At 51.2% G+C, this 27,332-nt stretch overlaps 1 protein-coding gene across 12 annotated transcripts in view; it reads left to right on the top strand.

Annotated features, from left to right (window-relative positions):
* The window catches only part of LOC118795285 (receptor-type tyrosine-protein phosphatase F), a 204,773-nt gene that overhangs the window by 74,865 nt on the left and 102,576 nt on the right, over nt 1-27,332 (top strand). For all 12 annotated transcript variants that reach the window (XM_036553666.1, XM_036553664.1, XM_036553665.1 and 9 more), the window contains exons 3-4: nt 16,061-16,206; nt 16,791-16,932. In XM_036553666.1, the coding sequence (XP_036409559.1) occupies nt 16,061-16,206; nt 16,791-16,932 (288 nt within the window). The remainder of the gene's footprint in view (nt 1-16,060; nt 16,207-16,790; nt 16,933-27,332) is intronic.

Below are 27,332 nucleotides of genomic sequence, written 5' to 3'. Positions count from 1 at the left end.
GGTTTTTGGTCATAGGAACAGTTCTGTGCTTCTTCGTGTTTTATGCATCCTGTTAGTTGCTTCGTAACGTAGTTTTTGGGACTGCTGTTCATGTACAAACGGTGCTCTCTCACGCACACGCTGGGGAATTTCTACAGGTTGAACAAAAGGCAATTTGATCTGCTGCAGCAGGAGCTGAGATGCTGTGTAAGAAGCCTCCTAGGTAAGGGTTAAGTCACTAATTGAAATGCCCTCCTCTGAACCAGGGGATATTGAACTTCTCCCGGAGGGTGAGATAGCTGACCTGTTAAGTCACTTATTACCAACATACCCTAAAAAAAGTGAGAAATTTACCCTTTGACTGCACCCTGACAAGGCAGATTACTCTCTCACACAGGGCATAGGGAACGGTGAATAAAGCTGTTCCACCTGGTCCAGGTGATAGTCCGATCTGAGGGACGAGCGCTCAGACGAGGCTTTACTGTCGACCGCACGTGCGCTCGTTAGAGTCCGAGGCCCAGCAGCACTCTCCTGTTCCTTACACACAGAACGGGCTGCAGTGCATGCTGGGAAACAGGGCCTCCTCAGGAGTGAGTGCTTAATTTGAGCCTGCCTGACCTGCTCTGTGATGGAGCAGCTTCAGCCCCCTGTACACTACCCCTTCACCCCTTTCCTCTCCCGTTTGAAGGGTTCGGAGGCGACCGTCTCAAGGTTGTCATTCTAGGAACCGGTGCTTTAGTCATTTTCTCCTGGGACTGTTAAACACATTAGCTCAGAGGGTAAGGCGTCAGTGTCCCCCAGAGCCCGGCAAATTGAGCTCAATTCCCCCATGTCACTATAAGCTTATTGCCGAGGCTTTGTTCGTCCCCTGTGCACACAGATGGTGAGACACCAGCTGTGTCACATTCACAAGTCATGTTTTGATTTTCATTAGTTATTCTGTTTTTTCCTTAATTAAAGAAAGTGGCCCAAATGTTTGTGTTTCAGTACTCCTGAGCGGTTTGGATGGCTGGCAAGATGAATAACCAGGCAGCGGTTTTAGCTCCATAAAGACATTATGCATATAAAGAGTGAAACCTAAAGGAAAACTGCTGACTAGGGTGCCGTCTATTTCCGTGTCTTACGAAAGCACCTGATTAAAAGCAAATGCAGAATGAGTTTGTACAGCTGTTTCACTTCCTTCACTGTTTGAGAGCACAGCAGTGATGAATTAGGCTGTGTCTACCTGTATATATATCCTTTCTCCAGCAGTAGCATCTCAGTTAAGGGTGCAAGGTACCTGCCAAGGAAACTGTGTACGTTTAAGAAAGAGGGCAACACGCACATTGTGTATGTCTCTTATTAATCCAGATTTTGGTCATGGGGGGGATACAGTTACATGTTACAGAGATGGGAGGGTCTTTGGAGTCTTCCCTCACCTGTCTGAATGACCAGTGTTGGAAGATGCTTTGGTCATGTGTTTCTGCACTTTCAGCATTGCTGTTGTTTTCCTGTTTCTGGGATTTCTGCGTTTCCCTGTGCTAGCCCTCTGCCTGAGTCGCACGTTGCCCTCGCTCCCTGCTGCTGTGTGATTTGCCTTAAAAGGGCCAGCAACACGAGCTGCTTTTGACAGCGGGAGCCCCGCCCAGTGACGCCAGGACCAGCGTTAATAAAGCATAACTGAATCCAGCCACTTTTAAGTCATGCTCTCAAGTCCGGAGCCAAAAAGTAATCCCTCTAAAACACAAGAGCATCCGAGGCAGCCACTCAGGACAAAGAACCAAACCCAAATCAAACCTGAGCGATTCCTCCACTTAATGAATTTCAGGGGATTTTGATAGGGTTACTATGACGACAGAGCTATAAATGCACATTCGAGTTGAATCGCGTGACTGTGTTGAGGCTATGAGCTCTTCTGTGAGAAAGGCTGTTATTCAGAGACCGACTCAAACAATATAGACCCAGGCATAAGAGGATAGATGTGTGCAGGGCCTGGGAGTAGAGTGGCACCTCGTAAATTGATTAGGTATTGTTTGTCAGGCTGGTGGGTGGATCGGTGCGGGGCAGAGCAAGAGAGGTAAAGGGGGTGGAAATTGGATCAAGTTTAAGTGTCCATATGGGCGCTGAGCGAAATTGACAGGGATGGAAATTGATCCTTTTAATTAAAAGTAACCGTACCCCCCCCAATCTCAGGCTCTTAGAAATAATGCTGTTAGGGAGCACAGCTGTGGTCCCCCCCCCCCCGATGCCAGGGTGCCGGGACCGGTGGACGGCGGCAGCTTCTCGGGCGTCACTCCCAGGCGGGGGTGGGGGGGGGGGGGGGGGGGTTAGGGTAGGTTAACGACGTGAGATTAATAGCTTAATTAGACCACTCCATGCCACTGCTGCAGGCAGCCCTCCCCTCCCCTCCCCTCCCGCTCCGTGGCCTGGATTGAAGACGGATCGGAGGACGGGATCCGTGTCCTTCCTGGAGGGCAAAGAGGTGCGGATACAGATGTACTGATGTAAAAATAAACACGCTCGTGCCCGCCGCCCGGCTCTTAGCCTCCGTATGAATAGTTAACGCGCTTTGCTTTGCGCGTCAGAGCGCCCCTAGTACGGGGGAAAGCCGGTCTGGACGCAGAGGAGGTGGAGCTGTTTGTCTCGGCACGCATGTGCGTATGTTCACGCGATCATGCTCGCACACACATTTACTCCATCACATGACGGTTATGCTAATCGCTCGGCGTTCTCAGAATAAACAGCACAGCGTGCCCCTAATGTGCCATAAATAAGTGTTTAAACTGTCAAGTGTGAGGGGGCCGGTTTGCTCAGGCAGAAGCAAATGGCTAATTGGAGAAAGCATGGCCCTCCTAAAAAATCAATAAAGTCATAGCTAATGGTCTCATTTGTCATGGAGGCTTTAATGAAATCTAAGGCCAACATGTCACCCTTCATAGAGCAGAACTGCTTATCAGATCACCTCACTCCTTTCCTTCAAATCCCACAACCCCTGTGTTGTCATTCACCCTCCACCCACCAGTGTTAATGAAGATTGTATTCCTCACCTGCAGGAGAACACCTGAGGTGCAGGTGTGACTGCAGCTTGAGCATTATTCTCTCATTTGTCTACCTTCAGAGACCCCCCCCCCCAAAGTTCACTCCTCTCAAAGTTAAAACTCTTTAAGGAGCAGAGTGAATCCATTCCTCATTAACAGACTCAGTTGTTCCCGTTGACATTAGGAAATCTCCCTTTATTTTTCCCTGGGACTGCACAGTTAGATGAAAAAGGGTGACGCAGTTTTGAGAAATTCTGATTGCTTTTATCTGCCATTTGGAGAAATGCACAGGGGCGAGATCTTAGACTACCTGGGAAAAGAGAGGACTGCACTGTCAAGCCACTGAGGAGATGCCTGGATTTGCATTCTCAGGCCAGCTTAATGACTCTGTTGTTTCAGACTTTCACACCCAGCCTCACTGTTTAATATATGTATGAGCATTTTGTTAAATATTAAAAGAGACCAAGGAATCATTGTTTTTTTCTGTGTGTCGTATTTGAAGAGTTTGGAGTTTCTGCACCAAATATTTAGTCTTTCTGGCTACAAACCTTAAAAAATGGGCAGCGCTTGTAGAATGTATTTGCCTTATGTAATATTAATTTTTAGTTCCGGAGCTCTCGATAGCATCAATATTTGAGGACTTAAAATTCACTCAGCTTTCAGAACGGAGAAGCTCATTTTGGTGAACTTACTGGATTATTCATGACATTTGGCCCAAGAGGAGAAAAAAAAAGTTTTAACCTACATGCTCTCAGGAGCACAATCCCTTTTACATTACGCTGTGGAGCACCATGGGAAGCATTCTGCTGTAGTCCCGCTTAAGCACGTACTCCATACGGCTGTTCAACTCTCCGGCCGTCTTCCCAGACGCCATTAAAACCTGTCTTTACAGGCCCGTGTTAATGACGAGCACTTAGGATAGGGATTATACGAGGCGCATCCTCCGAATGAACGCCGCGGCGTTTCACCCAGCGCGAGACGAGCGCGAGGATGAGCGTTCGGCGCCGCGGCGCGTGTGCATCACTGAGCGAAAAGGAGGGATGAGCTGTCCTACGCACACGCAGCCTTCCTGTCTGCACAGGCGTGGGCTCGGTGGAGTCCTGCCAGCCCGGGATCACAGCGATTCCTCCGCAATTCATTCTGACTGGAGCATTTACAGTGTGATTGAACAGTACAGACTGCACATATACCTCCCCACCCTTACACTGCTCTCTGAATAATAAACACGTCAGTCTGAATCAGAGGAGCAACGAACAAACCAGACACTAGCCCAGCAAAAAAAAAACAGAGCAATAACACTGGAAGGCCCTCCACAGAAAAAAAAAAAAAAGACCTCTTCAGACTTTAAAGGTCTATCACTTGAACTGCAGAGCAGCCTATCTGATTTCAGATTGGGGAAGAGGCGATCCTTGAGTTTAGTCGATGGTTGCCCTACTGTGCAGATCGGATTCCTCATCGAGTGGTTGGCGCATGACAGCGCCGTCCATTCGTAACCTGTTATGAACAGGGCATTAATGGAGCTCTCTGTCAGGCGAAAAGGCCGTTGGTGTAAGATCCCACCTCGCGCTGCTGCTGTAAATACATTTTCGTCAGACAGCGCTCAGGCGCCCCGCCGAGTGAAGGGTCGAAATTTACAAAGGGGAAGGAATGAAATGAGAGCGGCAAATGGGAGGTCTTATAATGGAGGGCCGATCCAGTGAGGGGAAAGAAAGCCTTCAGTAATGAGGTTAGCTGGATCAGGGAGGGCCTGGCGGTGGGATAGCACGAGCGGAGCCTCTGTTCTGCCACTAGCCCCTCCCATGGGGACGTTTGCCCTTTTCTCCACGCCCGGTCAATGACACGAGCCGCGCCGAGGTGACATCTGCCCTTTTACGAACAATGCCGCCCCGCACACACACGTGTCACAACCAAAGAGCCGGCTTCAGCGTGAATCAGTGTAACGGATCTGGTGAGCTCTGGAGTTCAGCCCTGTCGCTCTCCATTTTTATTATCTCTATCTGTGCTGTTTGGATCATTACTTTCAAAGCACCTTACTAATGCACATCACTTAACAGAGTAGTGTGCCAAATGAGTAAAGTATACAGTTTCTTCCACTACGCTATAAGTAGTGCTGCAAGTCCATAGTGTAGCCCAGAAACAGCCGTCTTCTTTCAGGCACGGTTGTGAGTATGGTTGCGGGAGCAGGTGTTTGCGTGACTGACCCGGCCCTGCCCCATTACTGAATCTGTGGCTCAGCCTCGCCCCCAGAACTCCCTCCCCGACAGAACCGCGTCTGATGTGGGGGAACCCCCTTGTGGTCACCCGTGGTCTTTGATCCGAGCTTCGCCCCACGCTCTCCGGCCCATTTCGGGACTTAATTAGAGTCCATGTCAATACGCTGAACTCGAGCATCTGGCTCTGGGTGAAAATAAGAGGTACACCCTCTGCACTTACCCTAACGGAGAGTAAAATGAAAGCAGAGTTAATGGCTGTTTGGGAATACAGTTTCTTGTCGTAGACTGCTGGATTATTGTAGGCGTTCCTCTGCGTTTCTTTGGCTCGGTTCTGACTGATGTGGAGAGAACAGCAGGAGTCGGTAGGTCTGTAAATGCTGACAGCCCACATTGAAACCATCTCCCTGCAGAGAAGAATATCAAAGAGTCCTCTCAGATGCATCACACTCTTAATTTAGAAAAACAAACATGCAAGGAAGAAATAAACTAAGTGTTTTTTTTTTTTTAAATTGGACCATGACAGAAAAGCCACCTTGCATCAGTTTGAGTTGTGATTCCATCAAAATTAGCTCTGTGCAGTGCTGTCGTTTTGAGAAGCAAGCAGGGAGTAGCCTACATCATTTATATGAGTAGGTATCTTATACCATTCCTGATTACTCACGTCTTCTCTGTCAGTTTGCAGTTAACCCATTTAGCAGCTTCTGAAGCCCAAAGTGATTCCTGGGTGTCCATTCCTAACAGCCCAGTGTAATGTTCTCAATCTCTAATTGCATCAGGGCAGGGAGGAGTCCAACTAGGTTTCACCCAGGGTCAGGGAGCGCGTCTCCACGGCATATATTATCCAGCCAGCACTGTCACTGCTGACATTATACAGCCAGGCATGACACTTGACCATGAACCCGATGGTCCCATGGAGAGCGATAACAGGTTAATGTGCATAGTGCCGGGGTCACAGAGAATACAGGGCAACCTGTGTGACTCTTCCGTGTTTAAAGGGTAAACATTAAACAGCGGAGCCATTCCAGTTTTTTGTGGGAGTTTTCTTCAGTGCAGTGTTGACCCAGCATCCTCTTAGTTGAGTGTGTGAGGTGTGCTATTGTTTGTGTGCCTCTGTGGGCTCATGGCTGCTGCGTGTGCGTGTCCTATTTTGTGCATGTGTGGGCCCTCTGGCAGCCTCTCAGCTCTGTCTGTGGGGTTTTCTATTGTGTGTACGTTTGTGTAGGAAGTGGCCTGTTGTGAATGTCCCTATGTTGATTCGCTCGTGTCCTCATATTGTAGTGTGTGTCCTTGTGTGGGTTTTCTCAAGTCCTCATATTGTAGTGTGTGTCCTTGTGTGGGCTTTCTCACGTCCACATATTGTAGTGTGTGTCCTTGTGTGGGTTTTCTCAAGTCCTCATATTGTACTGTGTGTCCTTGTGTGGGTTTTCTCACGTCCACATATTGTACTGTGTGTCCTTGTGTGGGTTTTCTCACGTCCACATATTGTACTGTGTGTCCTTGTGTGGGTTCTCACCCTCATCTTGGGAACATTGAGTCCATTGTGCTGCTGTTTTGAATGTGTTCAGTATAACAGGGCCCTCATGATGACACTCAAAGCAGCTCCTGTCTGGAATGTGCTGAAATGTGCCAGTGTGGATTTTTAGTAATGTCTCTAAGTAGGACGTTTTTTTTCTCTCTCTTGCTCTTTGTAAGATGATGACTAAATGCCTCTCTATTGTTCTAGCATGAGGGCAAAAATAATGGGGAGAAACAATATCCTGCTATGATCACCTTTTTCTTCCCCATTTTGATGCTCAATTACGATCACATTAAAAACCGCAGGTGATGATTCACTCCTTTGAAAACACTTGGAAGGCATTTTGGTGCAGCTCGAAAAGCCCACAGCAACCGATGCACTCCTTTACCATTGTGGCACCGGTAAAACCCAAAGTTGTCCCTTCATATAATAATAATGTTCATCTCCCAACACTGGCAAGGATTGTCTGTGCTTGTCAAAGCTTTATGAAGGCACATTTATCTGCTGCTTACTGGAAGCATCTAAATGAGCCTTTTACATTGACTTCGCATCCCTGACGCCCAACAACATGAATAACTATTTAATATCCATTTATGCCAGCTTGGGGAGGGCCTGTCAGGGAACAGCCTCGGAATGCAACTCTGGAGATGATTTCAAAAGGGTAATCTGCTGCTTTTGACGAGACTATTACTTTAATGGACTTTGCAGCGGGAGACAAGAAATACCTGCGTAATTGCACTCTGGGTTTCGTCTCCCGCGCCTCTCCTGAATAATTCACCCGGCGGAGCACCCTCGTTAGCCCCATGGCGGAGGGAGTGGCCGCGGTTGGGGCCCGGCGGAAACCAGCACGGCGTCGATCTGAGCCACCGTTCTTTAATTAGCGCTGTTTGACCATGGGGCTCAGCCTTGTGCAGCCCGGCCTGACTTGAACCCAGGACAGGTGCTGAGATACTCGGTATCTCGTACCTTGATCTCCAACCATGGCCACTGAAGAAAGAGCCCCCCCCCCCCCTTGTTCCCGGGAGGTGTCTTTATGACATGGGGCGCAGATTCTCTCTCTGATAAAGCCCTGATAAAAAAAAGCCTGCTAGCTTAAAAGCGTTTTTCATTCCATCCCCTTGTTAGCAGAAAGATGCAAAGTAAATTCTCAGATAAACGCTTCCATCCAGATCTAATTACGGCCTTGGCCCCAGACGCTGATTTCTGTGTGCCTGGCATATCCAGGCTGCCTGTGTGAAATGAGATAATGAAACACTCGATAGAGGGGCTGGAAACCTCCACCCAGCTCCCCTCCCTGCTCCACCCTGCCCAAAGGAGCCCCCAACACCGCCCAACACGGCTGGCTAGAGCTGAACACAGCAATGGGAGCACACCGGCCAGGAAGGGCTTTGTTACGCTTATTATGGCATCGTTTACAGAGCTAATAGAATGAATGAATGCTACAGCTATCTCCTCTCTGCATCTGAAGCACCCAGGAGGAAATGAACCTGAGTCACACGGCATTATTTATAAGCAGAGATGTGTTCGGGGAACGTAGATGTTAGAAGTTGGAAAGTAGATGTTTAGCATATGTGGGGAATCTGGGAAGCACAGTAGACCGTATTCAGCGTAGGCCTTCAGAAGATACGAGCTGCATAAGTAGCAACCTGTGGTTTTAAAAGCTGGTGGAAAGAGATAAAATGGAACAATCAAATCTAATGGATGGAAGTCTGTGAGCGAACAGGTTGCCCCTGCCTCTCTCAGTGAAGAACCAAAGCTGCTTTGCATTACTGTGGCTCTCCATCTACTGTCAAGCGCGGGCGCGTCAGCGTCGGAGCACTCACCATTTAATGGCCTGAGTTTTGGGCTTCGTAAATATTAAAACGCCTTAAACGTTTTTACAACGTCATTTTAATGTTTGATAGAATGGCAGGTTTTTTTTTTCCCGAGTTTGAAACTGTAGGCTCTCACATTGCTTTCACATTTGGGCTGAATGAAACGGGAGCTCAGCAGCCCTTTGTTAAAGCTAACAGAAGCAGATAGCTCCTGCGTGGAGGTTCGGACGATGTCTTTAATTAGAAGAAATGAACAGAGACGCTAATGGAGAGCTGTCAAACCGAGGATATTTAGCCAGCAACCAGACATAACACTGTCAAATTAAACAAACAAACTAAAAAAGCCAGTTGACCTTATCTGAAAAATAATTTACAGACAAGGCGAATTTACATGGAATTAATTAGAAGCCGAGCTGTCTAACAGTATAAAAGGCATTAATGGAAACGCTCCAGTGAAATAGCCACTCCCGATACTATCTAACAAATTTCTGTTAAGTGTGTAAGTGAAAATGATAAGTTGCTAATCTATTATTAATGAGGATAAATGGCTGGCTCTCTGCTGCCTTTATTGATCCTTCACACAGGCACCCCAGAGTGGCTCTCAGACGCGGAGAGGAGGCCTGGGGTTAGTCCCCTGGCTATTGGCAGCCTCAGCTCGCTTTCCCTCATTACTGTTCCTCTTCAGATCCGCTATGTAAATTCAGCTCTGTTCATATAAGCTGTGTTTTTTTTTTTTTTTTTGTCCTCGCATCCTCTCTTATTTTGGTTCATTTTACCGCGGTAATGAGCTGCCGGGACAGCTCAGCTGTGGGGCTGCGGAGATCTTCTGCTTCCAGATGCTAGGCGAGACTCACAGCTGTGGCCTATCCGGGGGAGTCCCGGTCCCAGCATCCCATCCTCGCTTTCTCACTCTCCTCTCTGTCTCTCGGTCTCTCTCTCTTTCTCCTGTCTCTCTGTCTCACTCTCTCTTCTCTCTGTCTCTGTCTCTCTCTTCTCTCTGTCATCTCTGTCTGTCTCACTCTCTCTCTCTCTCTCCCCCTCTCCTCTCTGTCTCTGTCTCACTCCGTCTGTCTCTCTGTCCTCACTCGGGCTGTCCCATAGAGAGAGTCCCCCCTGTGGCGTTTGACCCGCCCCCCCCGCATGTTAGGGGGCAGAGCTCGGGGTGACACTCTCGCTAGAGTCTGACCCTGGGGGTGACCGCCTCTCTCCCGCGCTGGCCGCTCTCTTTATGCCGTGCCGTCGTGGGAGGTCATCCTCTCCGCTGTCCTTCATCTCCCTGGGCCACCCCCCACTCTGCCTCGCCTTCCTGGGTGGAGTGATGCCGATAGGAAGTGACTGGCTTTGAAATGGTGTTCTGACTGCAGCCGGGCGAGCAGAGCCGAGCGTGCTGTTCGGTACCGCTCTCTGACTGAAGCGGAGCTGACATTCCCACCTGCCAGTGATGTGACAGGCCTACACTCTGTCATCAGTCTGAGATGAATGCATTCTATTTACAATCGTGTGTGTGTGTGTGTGTGTGTCTGTACGTGCCTGTGTACACGTGTGTTTCTGTTTGAGTATGTGTGTGCACGCACGCGCGCTCGTGTGTGTGTGTGTGTGTGTGTGTGTGTGTGTGTGTGTGTACGTATGTCTGTGTGTGAAGTTGAATGCGTAGGTGAGTCTTTGCTTGTGTGTGTTACGTGTACCTGTGTGTGTGTGCACGTGTGCATGTTTGTGCTTGTGTTTCTGTGCGTGTGTGTGTGTGGGAGTGTTTTGCCGTTGTTTCTGGGAATTGGGTTACTCATCTGCTGCTCCAGATTTTCAAACGAAGGGACTGCGACTTGACTGAAATGCGTGTCGATTTACATGGGCAGCTTCAGAAACAATGAGCTGCTTCAAGCCGGTAGACAAACATTTCCTTCACAAAGCCTGACCTTTTGAGCTATTGTCCCCTCGCAGGGACCTATGCAAATAAAGCCAGTGGAGTGACTCTGGGCCAAATGGAAGTCAACAGTTCACATACCACTTGTGTTCTCCGTTTTCCTAAGCAAACGCCTGCTGTCAATGGGGTTAATTGGACATTATTGGAGAAGGGATAACCTGGAGCTTTAGGGAGTGGGGCCAACGAGGATTACAGGGGCTGCATTACTGCGCACTGATCTGGCCGAGGGAAAAGCCCTGTAATACTGAGGGGCCGGTGAACGGAGTGTTGTGTTCAGTATAATCACTGCTGGGAGATCGGTCTCGCCTCGCTGGCTATCGGCAGGCGGAGCATGGGCTGTGTGGGGCTTTTTCTTCCTCTTGGGAGATTTTTGTTGCTGTTATGATTAAAGGCGGCATAGCAAAGAAGCAGGGGGTGTCTGTACCCTGTTCCTCTTACAAAAGGGGAGCGATAGGACAGGGCCGACCCCCACCCCGTGTGCCTGTACAGGTGGGAGTCGGATCACTCTGTTCTGCTCATCACAATATGCATGAAGTTCCCTTTCCCTACTTAGGACTCCTGCTGCTTGCGTAGCCGAGTCCGAAATCTGCATATCTGTTGTGCCTCGTGACAAATGTGCAGGTGCCTTAACCCCTTTCAACCCAATTATCAATGCCGCTGGTGCCTTGGTTATACATCAGTGGGGATGAAAATCCGATTCTTATTATAACGTTCTTAAATTTAACATTTCATTTTCACCTGCTGCTTTTGGGACGGAGAACAGAGCTCTTAGAAAGTTAGCCCTGTAACTCATATTGATCAGGGTGCCGTTTGATGCGATTTCTCTTTGTTCGGTGTAATGTAGCGACGGTGCTGCAGGCAGTAATGTTATTTTACAAACGACTGCAAAGTAAATGGACGTGAAATATAAGAGGCCTGAAGCAACGCGGCTGTAATGTTACGTTTTGAGGTGTTAAGCACACGGCTGAAGGATGCACAGGAATAAGGAGCTTGTTTGGCACCTTCCGGAAAGCCAGGGATGGGGCCGAGATCACACTGCCTGAGGAGCTTCAGCGCACACATGGAGCCCAGGAAGCAATTAACACAAATGTCCCAAGATCCAGAGCACATGCTCACGAAAGGCCAGCCTGTTTAGGAAGGCTACCTGCTCACGTGCACGGCTTTGTTTTGGCATAGGGTTTCAGCTTATGAAAGCGGGAGTATGTAGGACGCGGACGGTGGAAAAACCGGATGTGTTATTAAGAGGCTAGAGTTCATGACCAAGACTGACAGTTAAACAAATAGCCTAAGGGCCCTGTGAAATAGAAAGCTTTGTTATTTTTTCAGTTTTTGGATCCTTTTGGTCTTTTATTTTTCATTCAGCTTTTGGATTCTCTCACTGATTAAAAATAGCATTTTTTTATGTTGCACAGAACAACATATAGAGAAGTGACAGACTTGCAAATTCAGGAAAGAGAACTGCAGGGTAAAGACTACTTTAATAATAAGTTGAATTAGTTCTTTCATCATTAAGGCACAAGAGAAAAACCATAAGTATGCTGTACATATGACTTCATGAGTACTGTGCTGTTTACTGCATAAGATAGAGGTGTTTGTGAAAACACTGGTCGGGATCGTGTTTGATTTAGCCAGTATTAGCGCAGTTAAAGCTGTTAGCATGTTATCTCCAGTTATAAAAGCTGTCAGTAAGTAATCCTGAGCACAGGCAGAGCTGAGAGAGAGATGCAGGGCAGGGATGCTGGCCTGTGTTTGCCCTCACAGTGGTGCTGCAGCCCTGAGTGGAGCGGAGCGAGGCCTGGCCCAGGAGAGCGAGCCGTGGGGGGGGGCTAAATGAGATCTCTCTCTGGCTCATTTCATTTGATAGCCAGGCCGCTAAAGCAAATGGCTCCGTCTCCCCTGCTCGGGGAGGGGTTTGCCGGAGCCCTCCCCTTCCCAGAGCGGAGGGGCTTTGGGCCCGCTACGCCCCGCCCCGCCGCGCCCCAAAGGGCCGGGCAGTGCCCGCGCGACCCCGCTGGTGACCGGTGACCGCTCCGCGCGGGCAGTGGCCTCCCGTGACCCTGTGGGAACGCGGTGCGGCAGCTGTGTGCCAGCGGCCACCAGTGCCAGTCAAGATCAACAATGTCTGCTCTTCAGCAGATTTATGCGTGGAAGGGTTATTACTGCACTTTGTGGGTATTACGGGTGAGAATGGATTCTTCTTATCACTCAGCGGGCCAGTAAATCTGCCCCCCCTCCCGCTCCTGAACTTCAGGGCTCATTCGCAGCTGACTTGCAGTGCCTGCACACTTTAATTTGGAAGCATGCGTTCAGATCCCCTTAATTCCTCTCATCCTTCTCTTACGGGGGCAGGGGAAGAGTATCTGTGTGCTGATCAAGTTTAGTAGTTTGACAGATGTTGTGGGGAAAAAAAGCTACTATCACAATGACGCTAATCAGGTCTGTGGGTTTTGAGCTGGTTACGGTGCACGCACGTCTTCTACAGGGAGAGGCGGCGTACAGTGTCTCCCTCACCTTTCGGGGCCTGTCTGTACTCAGAGGTGTTCACTGATATTGCAGTGAGAATGCCGGAGAGATTCTGCGCTGTGCGGCAGCCCGCAGAGCTGGAAATCCTCAATCGGAGCCACATCACACACACAAAGCCGCGCGACGGGACGTGACCGCGACCCGCATCCCTCTGATGTGCCAGTCAAGGAGGGAGCCGGAGGGAACGGGACGCAAATGTCATCAAAAATGTCAGGCCAACCGGCGCGGCCGAGGGGTTACAGGCAGGAGGATGGGACCTTATAAATTACACACACACACACGCGCGCGCGCGCGCGCACACACACACACACACACACACAAATATGCACACAAATATGCACACATGAGCACGCACACACACAGACATACACACACAGATGGACGAATACACACACACAAACACACACACTCACACACTCACATATGAACATACACGGACAAACATACAAACAAATATGCACATATGAGCATGTGCACACATGCACAAACGCGCACACACACAGATGAATACATGCATGAACACATGCACAAACACACATACAAACACATGAAAATACACACGGACACACGCACATAGAAATACAGATACTCACAGATGAACACAAAGAAGCACTCACACAGGCGGACGAACACGCACACGCACATGTGACAGTAGCTCTCTGTCTCCTCCCGGCTGGACGGGGCTTTCCGCAGTGCCGTTTCCCACCGCCTCTAATAACAGCTCTCAGTCCCTGCAGCACGGCTGTCCCGGGGCAAGGGCATGCCCCCCCAGCGGTGCTCCGGAGCGGGGCGGCGCTCCCGGGCAGGGCGGGGCGGGGATGATTTAACAGCGGCCTGCTCCCCGCCACACAGCTCGGACTTGGCAATTTTACGTTATGTTAACTAGTTATCGATTCTTTTTTGTTTCTTCGCCCTCAGATCTTTTATTACGAGATAAATAAAAGAGCGGAGCGCGTCGCCCTGGTGGCGTTTCTGCTGGCTCTGCTCTGCTGGGACGTGGCGCTCGTTAGCGGAGTACACACCGAAATGATGTGCTCGCTCCTTTGTTCTGACGAGAATCGGATTCGGTGTCCTCAGCCAAGAGCGGCCTCTCTGTGTGTTTCAGGCCTCCCCTCGTGAACTCAATTACCTCGGACGTCACGTGGAGTCCGTTAAAATGGATAAGCAAGCCCTCATTAGAGCCGGGAAGGCTGCCTCTCACCTGACGCTGGGCTGGTGTGAACGCGTGGGCCTCTCCGGGTGGCTGTGTGTCGCGGGGATCTCTGCGAGGCGGTAAAGGCCAGGCTATTGAGGAGCCAGGCAGGGTGCCGGTGGACTGAGAGGCTTATTTGCTTGCCGTGCGTGTTTCATCCTATGCCGGGAGCCAGTGACGCAGGCGTCAGAGAGCTCAATTAGAGGAGTGCAAATAGGAGGACAAAAACAAAGCAGCATTCGGGGGAACCTGCTGATGGTGGCAAGAGAGCTGATGGCTGGAGAGAGAGAGAGGGAGAGAAAGAGAGAGACACTGTGAGAGAGGGAGAGACTGTGAGAGAGGGAGAGGGAAAGAGAGAGAGAGAGGGAGGGAGAGAGAGAGAGGGAGAGAGAGAGGAAAGGGAGAGGGAGAGAGATGGAGGCGGGGAGAGAGAGAGAGAGGCAGAGAGAGAAATAAAGTGGGAGATGGAGGAGAGAGGGAGAGAAAGGGAGGGAGGGAGGCAAGGGGCCAGAGAGAAGGAGAAAGAGAGCGCCAGAGAGGGAGAGGGAGGGGGAGGGGGATGGAAAGACAGAAGGAGAGAGAGGGAGAGAGGGAGAGAATGAGAGAAGCGGAGAGTATTAGATGCACAGGGGCTTGGCAGGGGGCCTGAGGTCTGCAAGCTGCTTTCAGCTGTGGAGTCTTCCACTGGAGGAGGCCATGTTCAACAAGCAGGTTTTTAATCCTGCATGAATTTTTAATGATGCAATATGATGTGTAATATACAGGCCTGCGTTGCTGCTGCACACTCTCTCCACATTACAGAGACAGAGGTGCACTAATGTCCCGTGGAGACATCATTCCTCAGGTCCTGTAGCTCTGAGAGGTCTGCTCCACTCTCAGAAGTGTGTGTGTGTGTGTGTGTGTGTGTGTGTGTGTGTATACGGAGGGAGTGAGGGAATGAGAGAGTGAGAGGGTGAGGGGGCGAGAAGGAGTGACGGAGTGAGAGAGTGAGGGAGTGAGAGGGCGAGAGGGAGTGAGAGAGTGAGGGAGTGAGAGGGCGAGAGGGAGTGAGAGAGTGAGGGAGTGAGAGAGTGAGGGGGCGAGAAGGAGTGAGGGAGTGAGAGAGTGAGGGAGTGAGAGGGCGAGAGGGAGTGAGAGAGTGAGGGAGTGAGAGGGCGAGGGGGCGAGAGGATGAGGGGACGAGAGGGCGTGAGGGAGTGTGTGCCTGCAGCCTGTCACCCTCTCCTGCTGCTGCAGACGTGCCCGCTCTTGCATGTGGCTGTGCTGTAACGGCACTGGGTGTGGCCTGCTTCCTGTGCAGTATACTGACGGGTCACGGCGCGGTGCGTGGCAGAGGCCTCACTGAGCACGCCCAGAGACAGGAGCCGCTGGCTCTTCTCACGCACAGCGCGCTGCGTACATAATTATCCAAAAAATCAGTCACAGGCAGACACACACTCCCATCCTCTCTGGACAGTCATACTGCTCCAAGTGAAAATCACTGACCGTTGTTACATGGGAGCGGTGTTTTTCGAGGCAGCACAGTTTTTATCCCCATTTCCCCCGGAGATCCAGGATTTATTTAAAAAAGGATTGCTTCTCTCACAATTAACTTTGTTAAAGCCCCTGAGTTTATTTAATAGGAAATTTGTCATAATTTAGGTTTGTCGCCACAAAAAATATGGAGGTGAAAGAGTAAATTTAGACTGAAATAGTGCTGTTGCAGGCTCTCCGGGCTGAGAGGATTAGAGGCACATGGATGTCCATTACAGTTGCTATGTGTGTTAGAGGTGTTACAGTGTAACACGCTGCTTTACAAGGTAAATGACAGTGGTTGAAGAGGCCAGCATACTCCCAGTTCCAGCAGTAAAGTGTCTCTCTTCTCTCTTCCTCTTCTCTTTCTCAGGCCTGCCAAGTTTCATCAAATCCCCGGAGGACCAGATCGGGATTTCGGGAGGGGTCGCGTCCTTTGTGTGCCAGGCAGAGGGCGAACCCAAGCCCAGGATCACGTGGATGAAGAAGGGGAAGAAGGTCAGCTCGCAGCGCTTCGAGGTGCGTATCAGAGCGCCCCGTCCCCGTCCCGTCTCTGTGGGGGACATCACGTCCACATTTCCCAGGGCTTCGTCAGCTCAGACGAACGTCACTGCCCAGCAGCGAGGCGCTCGTTTCAGACAGACGAGCTCAAGCCTTTGCCTGCGAGCGGTGCCAACTCACAACTTGCTGACGTGCAGATTACTCAGCATGAGCCAGTCAGCCTCCGAGCCTGTTCCAGGTATCAGGTGCCCAGCCTGAGAGCCGGGTCATTGGCAGGATGAGATCCTCCTCCAGGGAGGCTCTGTAGGCTGCCCCCTGCTGGCCAGCAGTGCTGACACCGTGCCTGGGTGATCACACAGCACAATCATGCTGCTTAATACCTCCTCCAAACCATGAGCGCGCCTCTCTCTTCAGCATCTGCCGAGAGGCCCAGGGGATGTCAGTCTGTGAGCAGACGATCAAAACACGCAAGACTCCCCCTTTTTCTGTCGTAAAAGAGCCAACGCTCTGACTAAGCTAAGAGTTCCCCTGAGTTGCGCGTGGGATTCGCTGTGCTCAGGTTGACGCTGTAGCTCCTCCCTCCCTCCCTCTCTTCCTGTCAGGTGATCGAGTTTGACGACGGCTCGGGCTCCGTGCTGCGCATCCAGCCCCTGAGGACTCACCGGGACGAGGCCATCTACGAGTGCACGGCCACCAACAGCATGGGCGAGATCAACACCAGCGCCAAGCTCACCGTTCTGGAAGGTAAGCGTTCGCTCCCCTCTGCTTTCCTCTGGCCTACTGCTCCTGCGCCCTGATAACGCAGCCCCGACCGCCTCTGCTCCAATGGAGACCGTCGTTTGGATCTCAGGCGGGGCCAGCGATGAAACCTGATAGTGTCAGTCAAGCAAGAGCCTGCCAGGATATTAGGGGGGCGGGGATGCAGATTTTAATCGGTTTTCACCCGCAGTAGGTGTGTTCTGAAACAGGCTGCACGACTTGTTGCTTGATATCTGACAGATTCGGTTTCCGGCCTTCAGGAGCTGATTTTATCCCGGGGTTTTCGCGGGATGCTGTCTGGAGATTTTTGTAAAACTTTTAGCGTTTTTTTTTTTTTGCCAGTGGGTTATAAGAAGATCCAACAGAGATGGCCTCATTCGTGCTTAAATGGAGACGTTCTGTTTAAACAAAGCTTCTGGGCCTGTTTTTATCAAATGGCGCACGGAAACATCTTGAGCTGGAGATGATTTGTCTGATACGGCTGCCGGATTGCGCAACCTGGCTGCGGGCTTTCATGCAAGCACCCGTGCCTCTCCCAGGCTTGCAGTGTTCCAGAGGTCGCGTAGAGAGCGCGGTTCCGCGCGCGGATAACGGCTGTTAACAGAGTAACATCTAACGCTCGTGAATCAGATTAGGCGCCGAATCGCTGGGCCCACAGACATGGGAGGAAGCACGCAGATTCCCTCTCCACGCTCAAATCCGGCCGACACTCATCGCACACGGCCTCCCCGCTAATCCTGCCATAATCCCTTGTTTTTTTTTTTACTCCAGTGTGGCTGAGAATGGCCAATCTGTGCCATGCGGAGATTTAAACTGAGGGAGCATCTCTGCATGGGTGCGGGATTTCTGGAGACTTTACTCATTTCAGAGGGACTGCTGCGTGTCTTAGCAGGTAGAGGTGTTCCAGCCCTCAGTCGGCGCCAGAGGTTCAGAGTTAAGTGGATCTGCTGCAGGTCTGAGGATGTGTGGGGGGGCGGGGTGAGTGGGCGGAGGGTGAACCCTATTTTTAGAGATGGCCATTGTTTATCGGTGCCGTAATACATCAGGTTCACCTCAGCAGCAGAGTGGAAGCACAGGGATGGAGCGAACGAGGGAGACGCGTGCGGGGATCTGGCTTTCCCTGTCACCTTCCCACAATGCACCGCTGCCCCCCTCCTCGTCAGAACTTGATTGTCAGCTCGGATTCTCGGCTGTGGAGCGCCGGCCCTGCTGCGGCTGAGACAGGCCTGCCCAGGCCTCATCGCGCTAATCCTGCCTCGCGCGGAGGCCGTGGGCCGGGGGAGCGGGCTGACTGACAGTCACGACGTGCATTGTGGGATACGGCCGGGAGGTTAGCGTGGGCGGGAAGGTGAGACGCGGTTGCGAAAGGCGTGAGCCGCCGACATGGCTGATGTGACAGGCTGGCTCCGCCGTGAACAAACAGCTGCTCTGTGCGTCGCGGATCGGACCAGGTGTTGAGTCATCGCCACGTCCGCCCAGTGTAGATGGTCTGTTTGAAAACATTCTGGAGGTGCCAAATGCTGCCCTGATGGCGGTATCTGTAATGATGGCTCCTCGTTTCTGCTGGCAGCCGGGAGTGTCCGCTCCCTCTAGTCATGAGGCCCACAAAGCAGCTCCGCTAAGTGAAGCGCTGCAGGGCATGGCCTGAACCACCATAACGGCTTTTTGAGTGACCAAAGACAAGGCCTTACATGTGCACCAGGGCGGTTTGTGGCAGCTCTAAAACTCTCACAGTGTCATTGCTCAAGGTGTCCATTTTTGCCAACACGGAGCTGTCATGACGTGCCCAGGGCCCTACACGTGTCATGTACAGCACGTGTCGTGCGAAAACACCGTCCGGTGACTGGTGACAGGTGACCGGTGATGTCCCTCCTCCTCTGTCCAATGCCCGGGACCTTGAGTCTGTGCGTTCTGCCGCTGCAGGCTGTGGACTGAAGCCTCTCGGCTCTGCGGCTCTGATTGCGCCGTCTGAGAGCCCAACCTGTATGAATAAATGATGGAGCCGGGCTTCGCAGCGGCTCTGATTTCAGAGCCGTCGGTGAGGGAATGTTTGCGTTGGCGGTGCGTTGAGTCTGAAGGAGCTGGAGGGACAGCAGCCTGCCAGGTGGAGGAAAGAGGCCGGCCATGACACCTTCTCTCTGAACACGTCGAGTGGGGATGCAAGATCAACTCGAGAGGATATTCAGTCCTGTTTTCTGAGAGAACTGCCATTGTATGCATCGCATTTCATTCATTTTCATTTCATTCCATCAATTCGTCTGTATTTTACATGTCAAGGACATGTAATGAACTGCTGGGTTATGTCAGCGAGTCTTGACAGCGGTTCCGTGCTGAAAGGGAAGAAGATGTGGAAGCAAACACAGTCTCAGCCGGTGCGGTGCAGGGAGAGAGAGGAGCAGAGCCGGAGCACCACACGGCTCTCCTTTCATTAGCTTGCACGGCAGCGTCGGCTCTCTATTGATGCCCGCAGTAGGCTCATTTCAGTCTGTCATGCACGGCCATTACGAGAGGCCCTTTCTTCTGTCCTGTGAACAGGTTTGTAACTCGCCGTGCAGTCACGCTGGATTTCTCTCGGCTGCCGCTGTACATACCGGGCCGGGTCCGGTTCAAAGGGAACAGGCCCCTGTCCTCTTCAGAGCGGGCCGGGGCACGCTGGGAACGACCTCGCTTCGCGCCCCCCCCATGCGTCCTCAGAGGCACCGGGAGAGACAGGGAGGCGACGCCTTTATTATCAGTCAGGATTGATCCCGCAGTCGCAGATCAAAGCGCCCTTTACGGTACCGCTGCGAAACAGCCTCGCCGTCGGCCCAGACCCGCCAGCGCCCTCACCTTTTTAACCGCACATTTATTAAATATGTCTAATTAAAAATGCAATTTGCAAAAGGTCAGCCTGCTAGGAAATAAATGGCACGGCGGAAAAGCCAGGTGATGCTCGGCTCAGCGGCTGAGCCAAAATGGCCGCTGTCGTACGTGTCTGCAGCGCTGCGCGCCGCTCAGCCGCCCCTGCGCAGGGATCCTCGCGCAGAGTCTCTGAGCAGCAGATTGCCTGGCAGGCGGAAGGGCTGTGCAACGTGAGAACACAAAGAGGTGACTGATAGGCAGCAGAGTGGAAGAAGATAAAAAAATAAAAGGTTTCTTCCTTGTGTTTACCGGGCGTTTAGTGCCAGTAAGGAAATAAGTGAGTCACTGAATTGGAAACAGGTTTACGTTTCTGTTACCACAATAGGTCTGGAATGCTTTATAGTCACTGGTTGGCATGGAGGCAGCAAGTGGCAGCGGCACAACGCAGGAAGTATGTGAGGGGTAATGTATGGAGGGACAGCAGCGTGCCGGGAAAAATGGCGCTGAAATCGTCGGCGCTTTCGTCCCAGTGAGATAAATACATATTTAGATCTGAATAACTCTGCTCTGCTTCCCTCCTTTCTGAGCAGGTCTGTCCTGTTGCGCCCGCCCTACTTAAATCACACGTAATGAGATGAAGATTCATTTAATGTCTCCTCCTTCCTCTCATTTTCTCCTGCTCTCTCAATCATTCCGCATGTGTTTTTTTTTTTCTTTCTTTTTTCCCCCTCGTTCCTCGCGCAGGAGGTTATCTGATGTTATTCATAGAGGACAGACACCAGGCTTACCTGGAGCCCGTCCGGCTCATTTGTCTCACTCCATGATCCCCATCCAAGCAAACAACCGCGGGGCGCGGCTGCACGCCGTCATCCTCCGGCACACACCTCCCTCCCACCGTTTTTAGGGACGCCCGCGATGCTCAATGACACATTCTCTGACTCCCCAGGACTTTTCCTGGCTGCTTATCCCTGAGAAAGAGGGGGGGCAGGCGGAAGAGGAGCACACTTGGTCCAGATCTGTCGGCCCCCCCCTTACCAATCCCCCCAGCACCCCCCGCCCCGCCGGGCGTGGCCTCCCCGGCTCCGGCCGACGGGCCGTGTCATGAGTTTAATTTGTCCCCCCATCTGCTGGCAGAGGCCCAGCCTCTCTCTTGGCGTGAGCTGCTGTAAATTATGGATGTTTGACGGTTACAAACAGCATCTGCGGTGAGCAGGCTCTCCCAAGGACACGCGCAATATGGCCGGCCCCGGCCGCTCATCCGTCTCCACATTTGCATCTCTGTCTTCGCTTTTTTTTTGCCCCCTCTCCCCCCTCCTCATCTGCACTGGAGGGCTGTTCTAATGGAGTTTGGCCAGTGCTGTAAGGTGACACGCGGTGCTGTAAGGTGACACGCGGTGCTGTAAAGTGACACGCGGTGCTGTAAAGTGACACGCGGTGCTGTAAGGTGACACGCGGTGCTGTAAAGTGACACGCGGTGCTGTAAAGTGACACGCGGTGCTGTAAAGTGACACGCGGTGCTGTAAAGTGACACGCGGTGCTGTAAGGTGACACGCGGTGCTGTAAAGTGACACGCAATGCTGTAAGGTGACACGCGGTGCTGTAAGGTGACACGCGGTGCTGTAAAGTGACACGCAGTGCTGTAAGGTGACACGCGGTGCTGTAAAGTGACACGCGGTGCTGTAAGGTGACTCACAGTGTCACGCAGTGCTGTAAAGTGTCACGCAGTGCTGTAAAGTGACACGCAGTGCTGTAAAGTGACACGCAGTGCTGTAAGGTGACACGCGGTGCTGTAAAGTGACACGCGGTGCTGTAAGGTGACACGCGGTGCTGTAAAGTGACACGCGGTGCTGTAAGGTGACTCACAGTGTCACGCAGTGCTGTAAAGTGTCACGCAGTGCTGTAAAGTGACATGCGGTGCTGTAAAGTGTCACGCAGTGCTGTAAGGTGACTCACAGTGACACGCGGTGCTGTAAAGTGACACGCAGTGCTGTAAAGTGACACGCAGCGTTCACCGCGCTGCCTCTTTAAATTGCAGAGAGGTGAGAGAGGATAAAACCCCTCCGATTGACTCACGCAGAATTAGCATTTTTTTTGGAACGGCTTTATCCTCTCTGTGTGAAGCTCTGTAACACGCAGTAACTGTTTGTGCTGGAGGCAACCTGGAAGACAGCATGGCTTCATTTATGCAGATCCGCCTAGATTTGAGCTACAGAGCTGTTTGGAGGAAAATACAACCTGGAACTTTCGGTTCTTTCTCGCGATTTACCTGAGAGAAGACAAAGTAGGACGTGGGTGGATCTGAGTGACGCTTAAAGAGTGTGTCTCTCACCTGGATTATACTTAACTTTTATGCAGAAAACGGTGGAGAAAACGAACACTATTCTGGCACACTTGATGTCATTTAGAATCCGGTGAAGAAACGGGTCACTCAGGCGTGGTAACCACGCTCAGACCTCTCATTGCAGACGCAGGGGGACTCTGTGTCGTTTACCGTTTCACGCCGCGGAAGCTGACTATTTGCACAGGTTTCACACTGAACTGTACGCTCCCTGCACCACTCATTAACACCCTGTTATCGGTAGACCCATCTGCTGCCTGCTCACCCATCCCCTGCTTCAGACGCATGCAGCTAGTGAGAGGCTGCAGCTCTTTTTGCCCCCTTGCAGAGGAGTGAATGGGAGAGGGAGGGGGCAACGGAGTGCAGGACCTAAGGATTGTGTAGCCTTGGCTGTAATAAATGACTACAGCGTTTTTAAATGTGAATGATGAGATTCATTTAGCAGCTGCTGTCACCACTGCATGGAAGAGGTTTATGAATGTCAGCAAATCACCTGAAATGTCTCAACTGTCACCCGCAGAAGGGCAGCCACTTCAGGCTCACTCTAGGGGAAGTAGATATTTCAAATGGGATTCAAAACACAGAGTCAAGGAAGCGGGTAAGCCGTATTGTGTCTGAATGAAAAGAAAAAACAGCTAAAGCACCATGATTTGATGAAAAACACCTGAAATGCTGGTGCGTTACCTGTCGGGCAGACACACCTACTCCAGCTCTCGTGAGAGCAGTCTGGATGCAGCCGGAGGGACAGCTGGGCCCTCTTCAGGGGGTTGTGGGAAGGCTCCCGCGGCGTGGCACTGCTGTGGGCAGCCTGGCAGAGGGACACAGAGACGCAGGAGAAAAACAGGGGAAGAGGAGGAGAGATGGACGGATTAGGGCTGATGGCTGATAAGGAGGGCAGGCCGAGGCACGCTGGCCGGGGCGAGGGAGGCTGAGAATGGGGAACAGGCCTCCGGGCGCAGCGCTCAGGGTGGTCAAAACATCAGCGGCGCAGCATAGGGGCAGGGGCCACGCCAGCATATGCCGGCAGCTGGCGCTCTGTGACTCATCCACACGGAAAAGCAACGCCCGCCCGCGCCCAGCGACCAGGGAGGCAGGGCGCCCGGTTGCCTGGGTTACCACACGGCTCCCTCACCTGCGAACACTCCGCGTATCTGCAGGCCAAACCGAGTCAATTTTCGGGGGTGAAACACAATAGCGCAGAAATGAAATGTTTTCATTAAGGATCACACGACTCGCTCCCGGAGATCAGGCCGAGAAGAACGGGGCGGGGGGGGGGGGGGGGGGTGGGGGAGCTGGGGGGAGAAAAATAAATTCCATTTGGGAGCATGACCTACCATTTACATAGAGAGGCCTGGAGAGGCCCGCTGCAGTTTCATTTACTGTAAGACGCCACCTCCACTTAAACAGTGTGCCACGTTTTCCACTGCTGGCCCAGCTTAATGGGAAAACTGTGGGCAGAACGGAATCGTATCAAATAGCATTAGGGTTATTTATTCACTCAATAGCTCGGAGCCTGGGCTGGGATTTATCGCCCCGGTTTGCCCACGGAAGGCCGTGAAGCGAGGAGGAGTGCTAGCACTCGGTGCCGGTGCGGAGCCGAACCCGCGCCGGGCGGGGCGGACACAACAGGGGCTCCGCGGCACGGCTTCAGCTGTGAGGTCATCACTGTCCGACACGCTGTTCGCGTTAGGCCCGTTAGACTGAACAGGGCTCCGCTGATTCGGTGCGAGTGGCCCTGTGTGTGCCGTCCTTTGCAGGGTGCGTGCGCTTCATGCAGATTGTTTTTCTGCTCTCGGAAAGCATTTCCCAGGCCTGTTTACGCACAGTAAATGGCATTACGGGGAATGAAATGTGCAGTCCTCCAGCTGAAACTGAATTTTCCCCCCTGACTCTTGGAGGTAATGCCTGGGCTGGATTGCGTCTGCGCTTGTTCTCACTTTGTTGCCGTTGCGCCTTCAGCAGCTATTTTTCTCAGTGTTGACAGATCAGAATACGTGTTTTTTCGCTCTGGACAGTTCACCTCTGTTCGAATGTGTTCAGTAACAGTTTGGCATGTAACAAGGGTTCATTTTTGTTTGGACAGAGCCAAAAGTCAGCTTTCTGTTGCTTTTTGATAATACCAAGAACTGCCTTTCGTGAACAGTTGATTTTTTTTTTTAATTGTTTAGCTGACAGATTAGACTATAGCTATATGAGCTGTTTTTCAAAGCAACATATCAAGGATATTACACAGTGTATCACATTTTTGCAAAAATCTATTTGCATGATTTGCATGAAGGTTGAGAAGCAGTAGGTATTAGAATTGCGTTTGTTGGCAGCTCACTGCAGAAAGACATTTCATTTAAACAAAGAAAACAGTATGCTCTTAGTATTAACATGTAAATGAAGTGCATTCAATTATCCGTTTTTATAAAAACAACCATCGGTGGTGCTGTAATCGGTTTATGAATAAACATTTGTTTTGGAGCAGAAAGAGCTGTTCGCATCACACAGTAATTTTGCGAATGTCATCGGCAATTATTTTGACCCAGATCAAACCCGTATCACTCTGATCTAAAGAGCTCCACATGGCTCATCCTGGAGTCCTTCAAGTGGGAACAATTAAAGCCCAAATCATGTTGGTTGAAGATTAATTGGGCGCTTTGTGGCGGTGATAATGCATGAAGATTTAGCGGAAATGCAGCATCTCCAGAGGTGGGTGGGGTGGGGGTTTCTCTCTAAAGGAAGGCCTTTCCTACCAGATTTAATCATTTTATATTGGTATAAAACTCATTTGCAGATACGTGGAGGCAGCTGCAGCAGCAGGTAAACCCATGCGTCTCTGACTGCCTGTCCCTCACAGATTTCCTCACGGTGTTTTTTCTTTCCTGCGCGAGGCAGGATTGAGCCAAACTGCGTCAGAGAACAGAAAAGACTTGTTTCTCTCGCCGAGTCTCAAATGGCTTCCCTCAACAATGCCTCATATGCTACCATAAAAAAAAAATCCGCCAAATCATAAACATATTTTACAATTCCTTTGCCTCAGGCAAGATATGAATACCAAGCAAAATGCACTGCTTTGCAAAAGAGCCGTAGGAACATAATTTTAGATAAATAAAATGAGGGATAAATAAAATGGCTCGCCTTGAGTTTTGAAATGTGTAAAACACAGACGTGTATGCGTGTTATTTTGGATGAGCTTTTGTTGCCCCCTATGTATATAAAACGGATTTACACGGGCCCACAAAATGAATGAATGAATTGTTATTGGCCTCTGGACATCATTGCATCAGATGCAGGCTTGGTTACACAGTGTCGCTGGGGAAAAGCGTCCGTGAGACTCTGGCAGCAGCTTCCTCACTGCATGGTACTGCTGTCTCATGCAGAGGTCTCCTGTCTGCCGCGAGAACCTCAAGCTACAGCATCCAGCAATCTAAATGACTCCATGATGTCTGGCAGCAATTTAATGCAAATTAATAAGCCACACACACACATGCACACACACATAAATGCACGTATACATGCGCACACACTCTCACACACACATAAACGCATGCACACACTCTCACACACGTCTGCAGACACATGCACACATAAATGCACACGCACACACACACACACACACACAATCACACACGTGCGTGCACACGCGCACGCACACACACACACACACATATAAATGCGCATACACACACACACAAGCACACACACGTGCAGTGAATGGCTCTCAGCCTGGCCCAGATGTGTACGGGGGTGTGTCCTTCTGGTTCTCCGCCTGTGAGCTGATGAAGGTCTGGCCCAGATACGCAGGCACTGGCCAGCCTGCAGAACTGCCTGCTTATCAGAACCCACACTCAGTGAGCTGGGTAATGAGAGCTGTTGGCTTTGACCCGTGCCTCACAAACGCCGGACAGCCCCTCAGCTTGTCTATTAAGGGATGGACAGGTGGTATTAACGCCGTAAAGGCGTGGGAGGATCGCACCCCTCAGGTCTCCCCGCGCGGGTGACGACCCCGCTGTTTAACAACGCAGCGTTAACGGCTTCCCCTGCCGAGAGCCCACCCTTAAACTTCCCATAACGCTGCTTATTAAACACGCGCCGCGTTCGGCCTGCGTGGAAACCGACAGGACAACAAACATCGGGGGGTTCGGTGAGGCGGAGAGGTGACAGCACTGGCAGCAGAGCCGCGCCCGTCTGCTGGCCCCCTCGGCTCTCAGCGGCCACACCGCCGGCGTGTTTACTGTGGCCTTTTACTGCGTAATCTCCCACATAACAAGCCAGGTAATGATGGCATTGAAAATGAGAGACAGTTCAGATTCCTGCTGTTTTAACGCGCACTCCGAAATGCTTTAGGAGCGTGTTTCTTGGCTTTGATCTCACCTGAAGAGGATTTCCTGTGCAGCCTGTGGCACTCTGGAATTTAAAATTTTACCAGAAGTGAAGTGTGTCAGATGCGGACATGGTCAGTTGATGAAAGAGTGAGGATACAAGAATAGTATCCCTTGCTTCCGTCAGTGCTCAGTCAGCACTTTCAAAAAGATATTGGTAGACCTGTTTTTGAAAGAAATTAATGCATTGTGTGGATGTACATCACTGTACTTAAGTCTTAACTAGCTGCACCTGTCACATTACTGAGGTTTAATCCCTCTGAATGCCACAACAGAAGGATTTTGCCTCTTTCATTTCTTAGTCTGTGCAGAACTGTGAGATGCTGAGAAACCCGGTACTCTTGGTAGTAGGAAACGTTGAACACTACAGCTGAAATTTACAGCGTGCGGCCACTCTGCTCGCTTGGTTATTCTAATGTAAAGCAGAGCTCTGCATTTCAGGGAGCAGCAGAGACGAGTGGAAAGCCGCATATGGGCATTCTGCTTACGTACGCTGTGTAGATCAGTGAGTAGCATCTAACAGGACCGTCTGGCTGTGAAACGGATTCAGGATACGCTGCCGATTCCAGCCTGCGTCTGCTCCCCAACATTAACCACATCAGGTCCGCTGCAGAGAGCGGGAGGGGGTGGGCCCCCACGCTGGGTAACCACCAACTTCCTCGCAGTCCATCCTCAACTTTGGGATGAAATTTGATTCCCTAAGACCAGGCACTGCTGTCTTTTATTGTATGTCTTCTACTCAGAGCATTCAGGCCATTTTTGTTGAAACAGGCTTGCATATCTTAAAACCGTTTGTTTTTAAGATAAATGTCATGCATCCAGAGTTAACACTAGGTCCC

The sequence above is a fragment of the Megalops cyprinoides genome, chromosome 20, assembly GCF_013368585.1.
Source record: "Megalops cyprinoides isolate fMegCyp1 chromosome 20, fMegCyp1.pri, whole genome shotgun sequence".
NCBI lineage: Eukaryota > Metazoa > Chordata > Actinopteri > Elopiformes > Megalopidae > Megalops > Megalops cyprinoides.
Note: the sequence above shows the minus strand (reverse complement) of the source record. Positions and strands in the feature narration are given on the sequence as shown.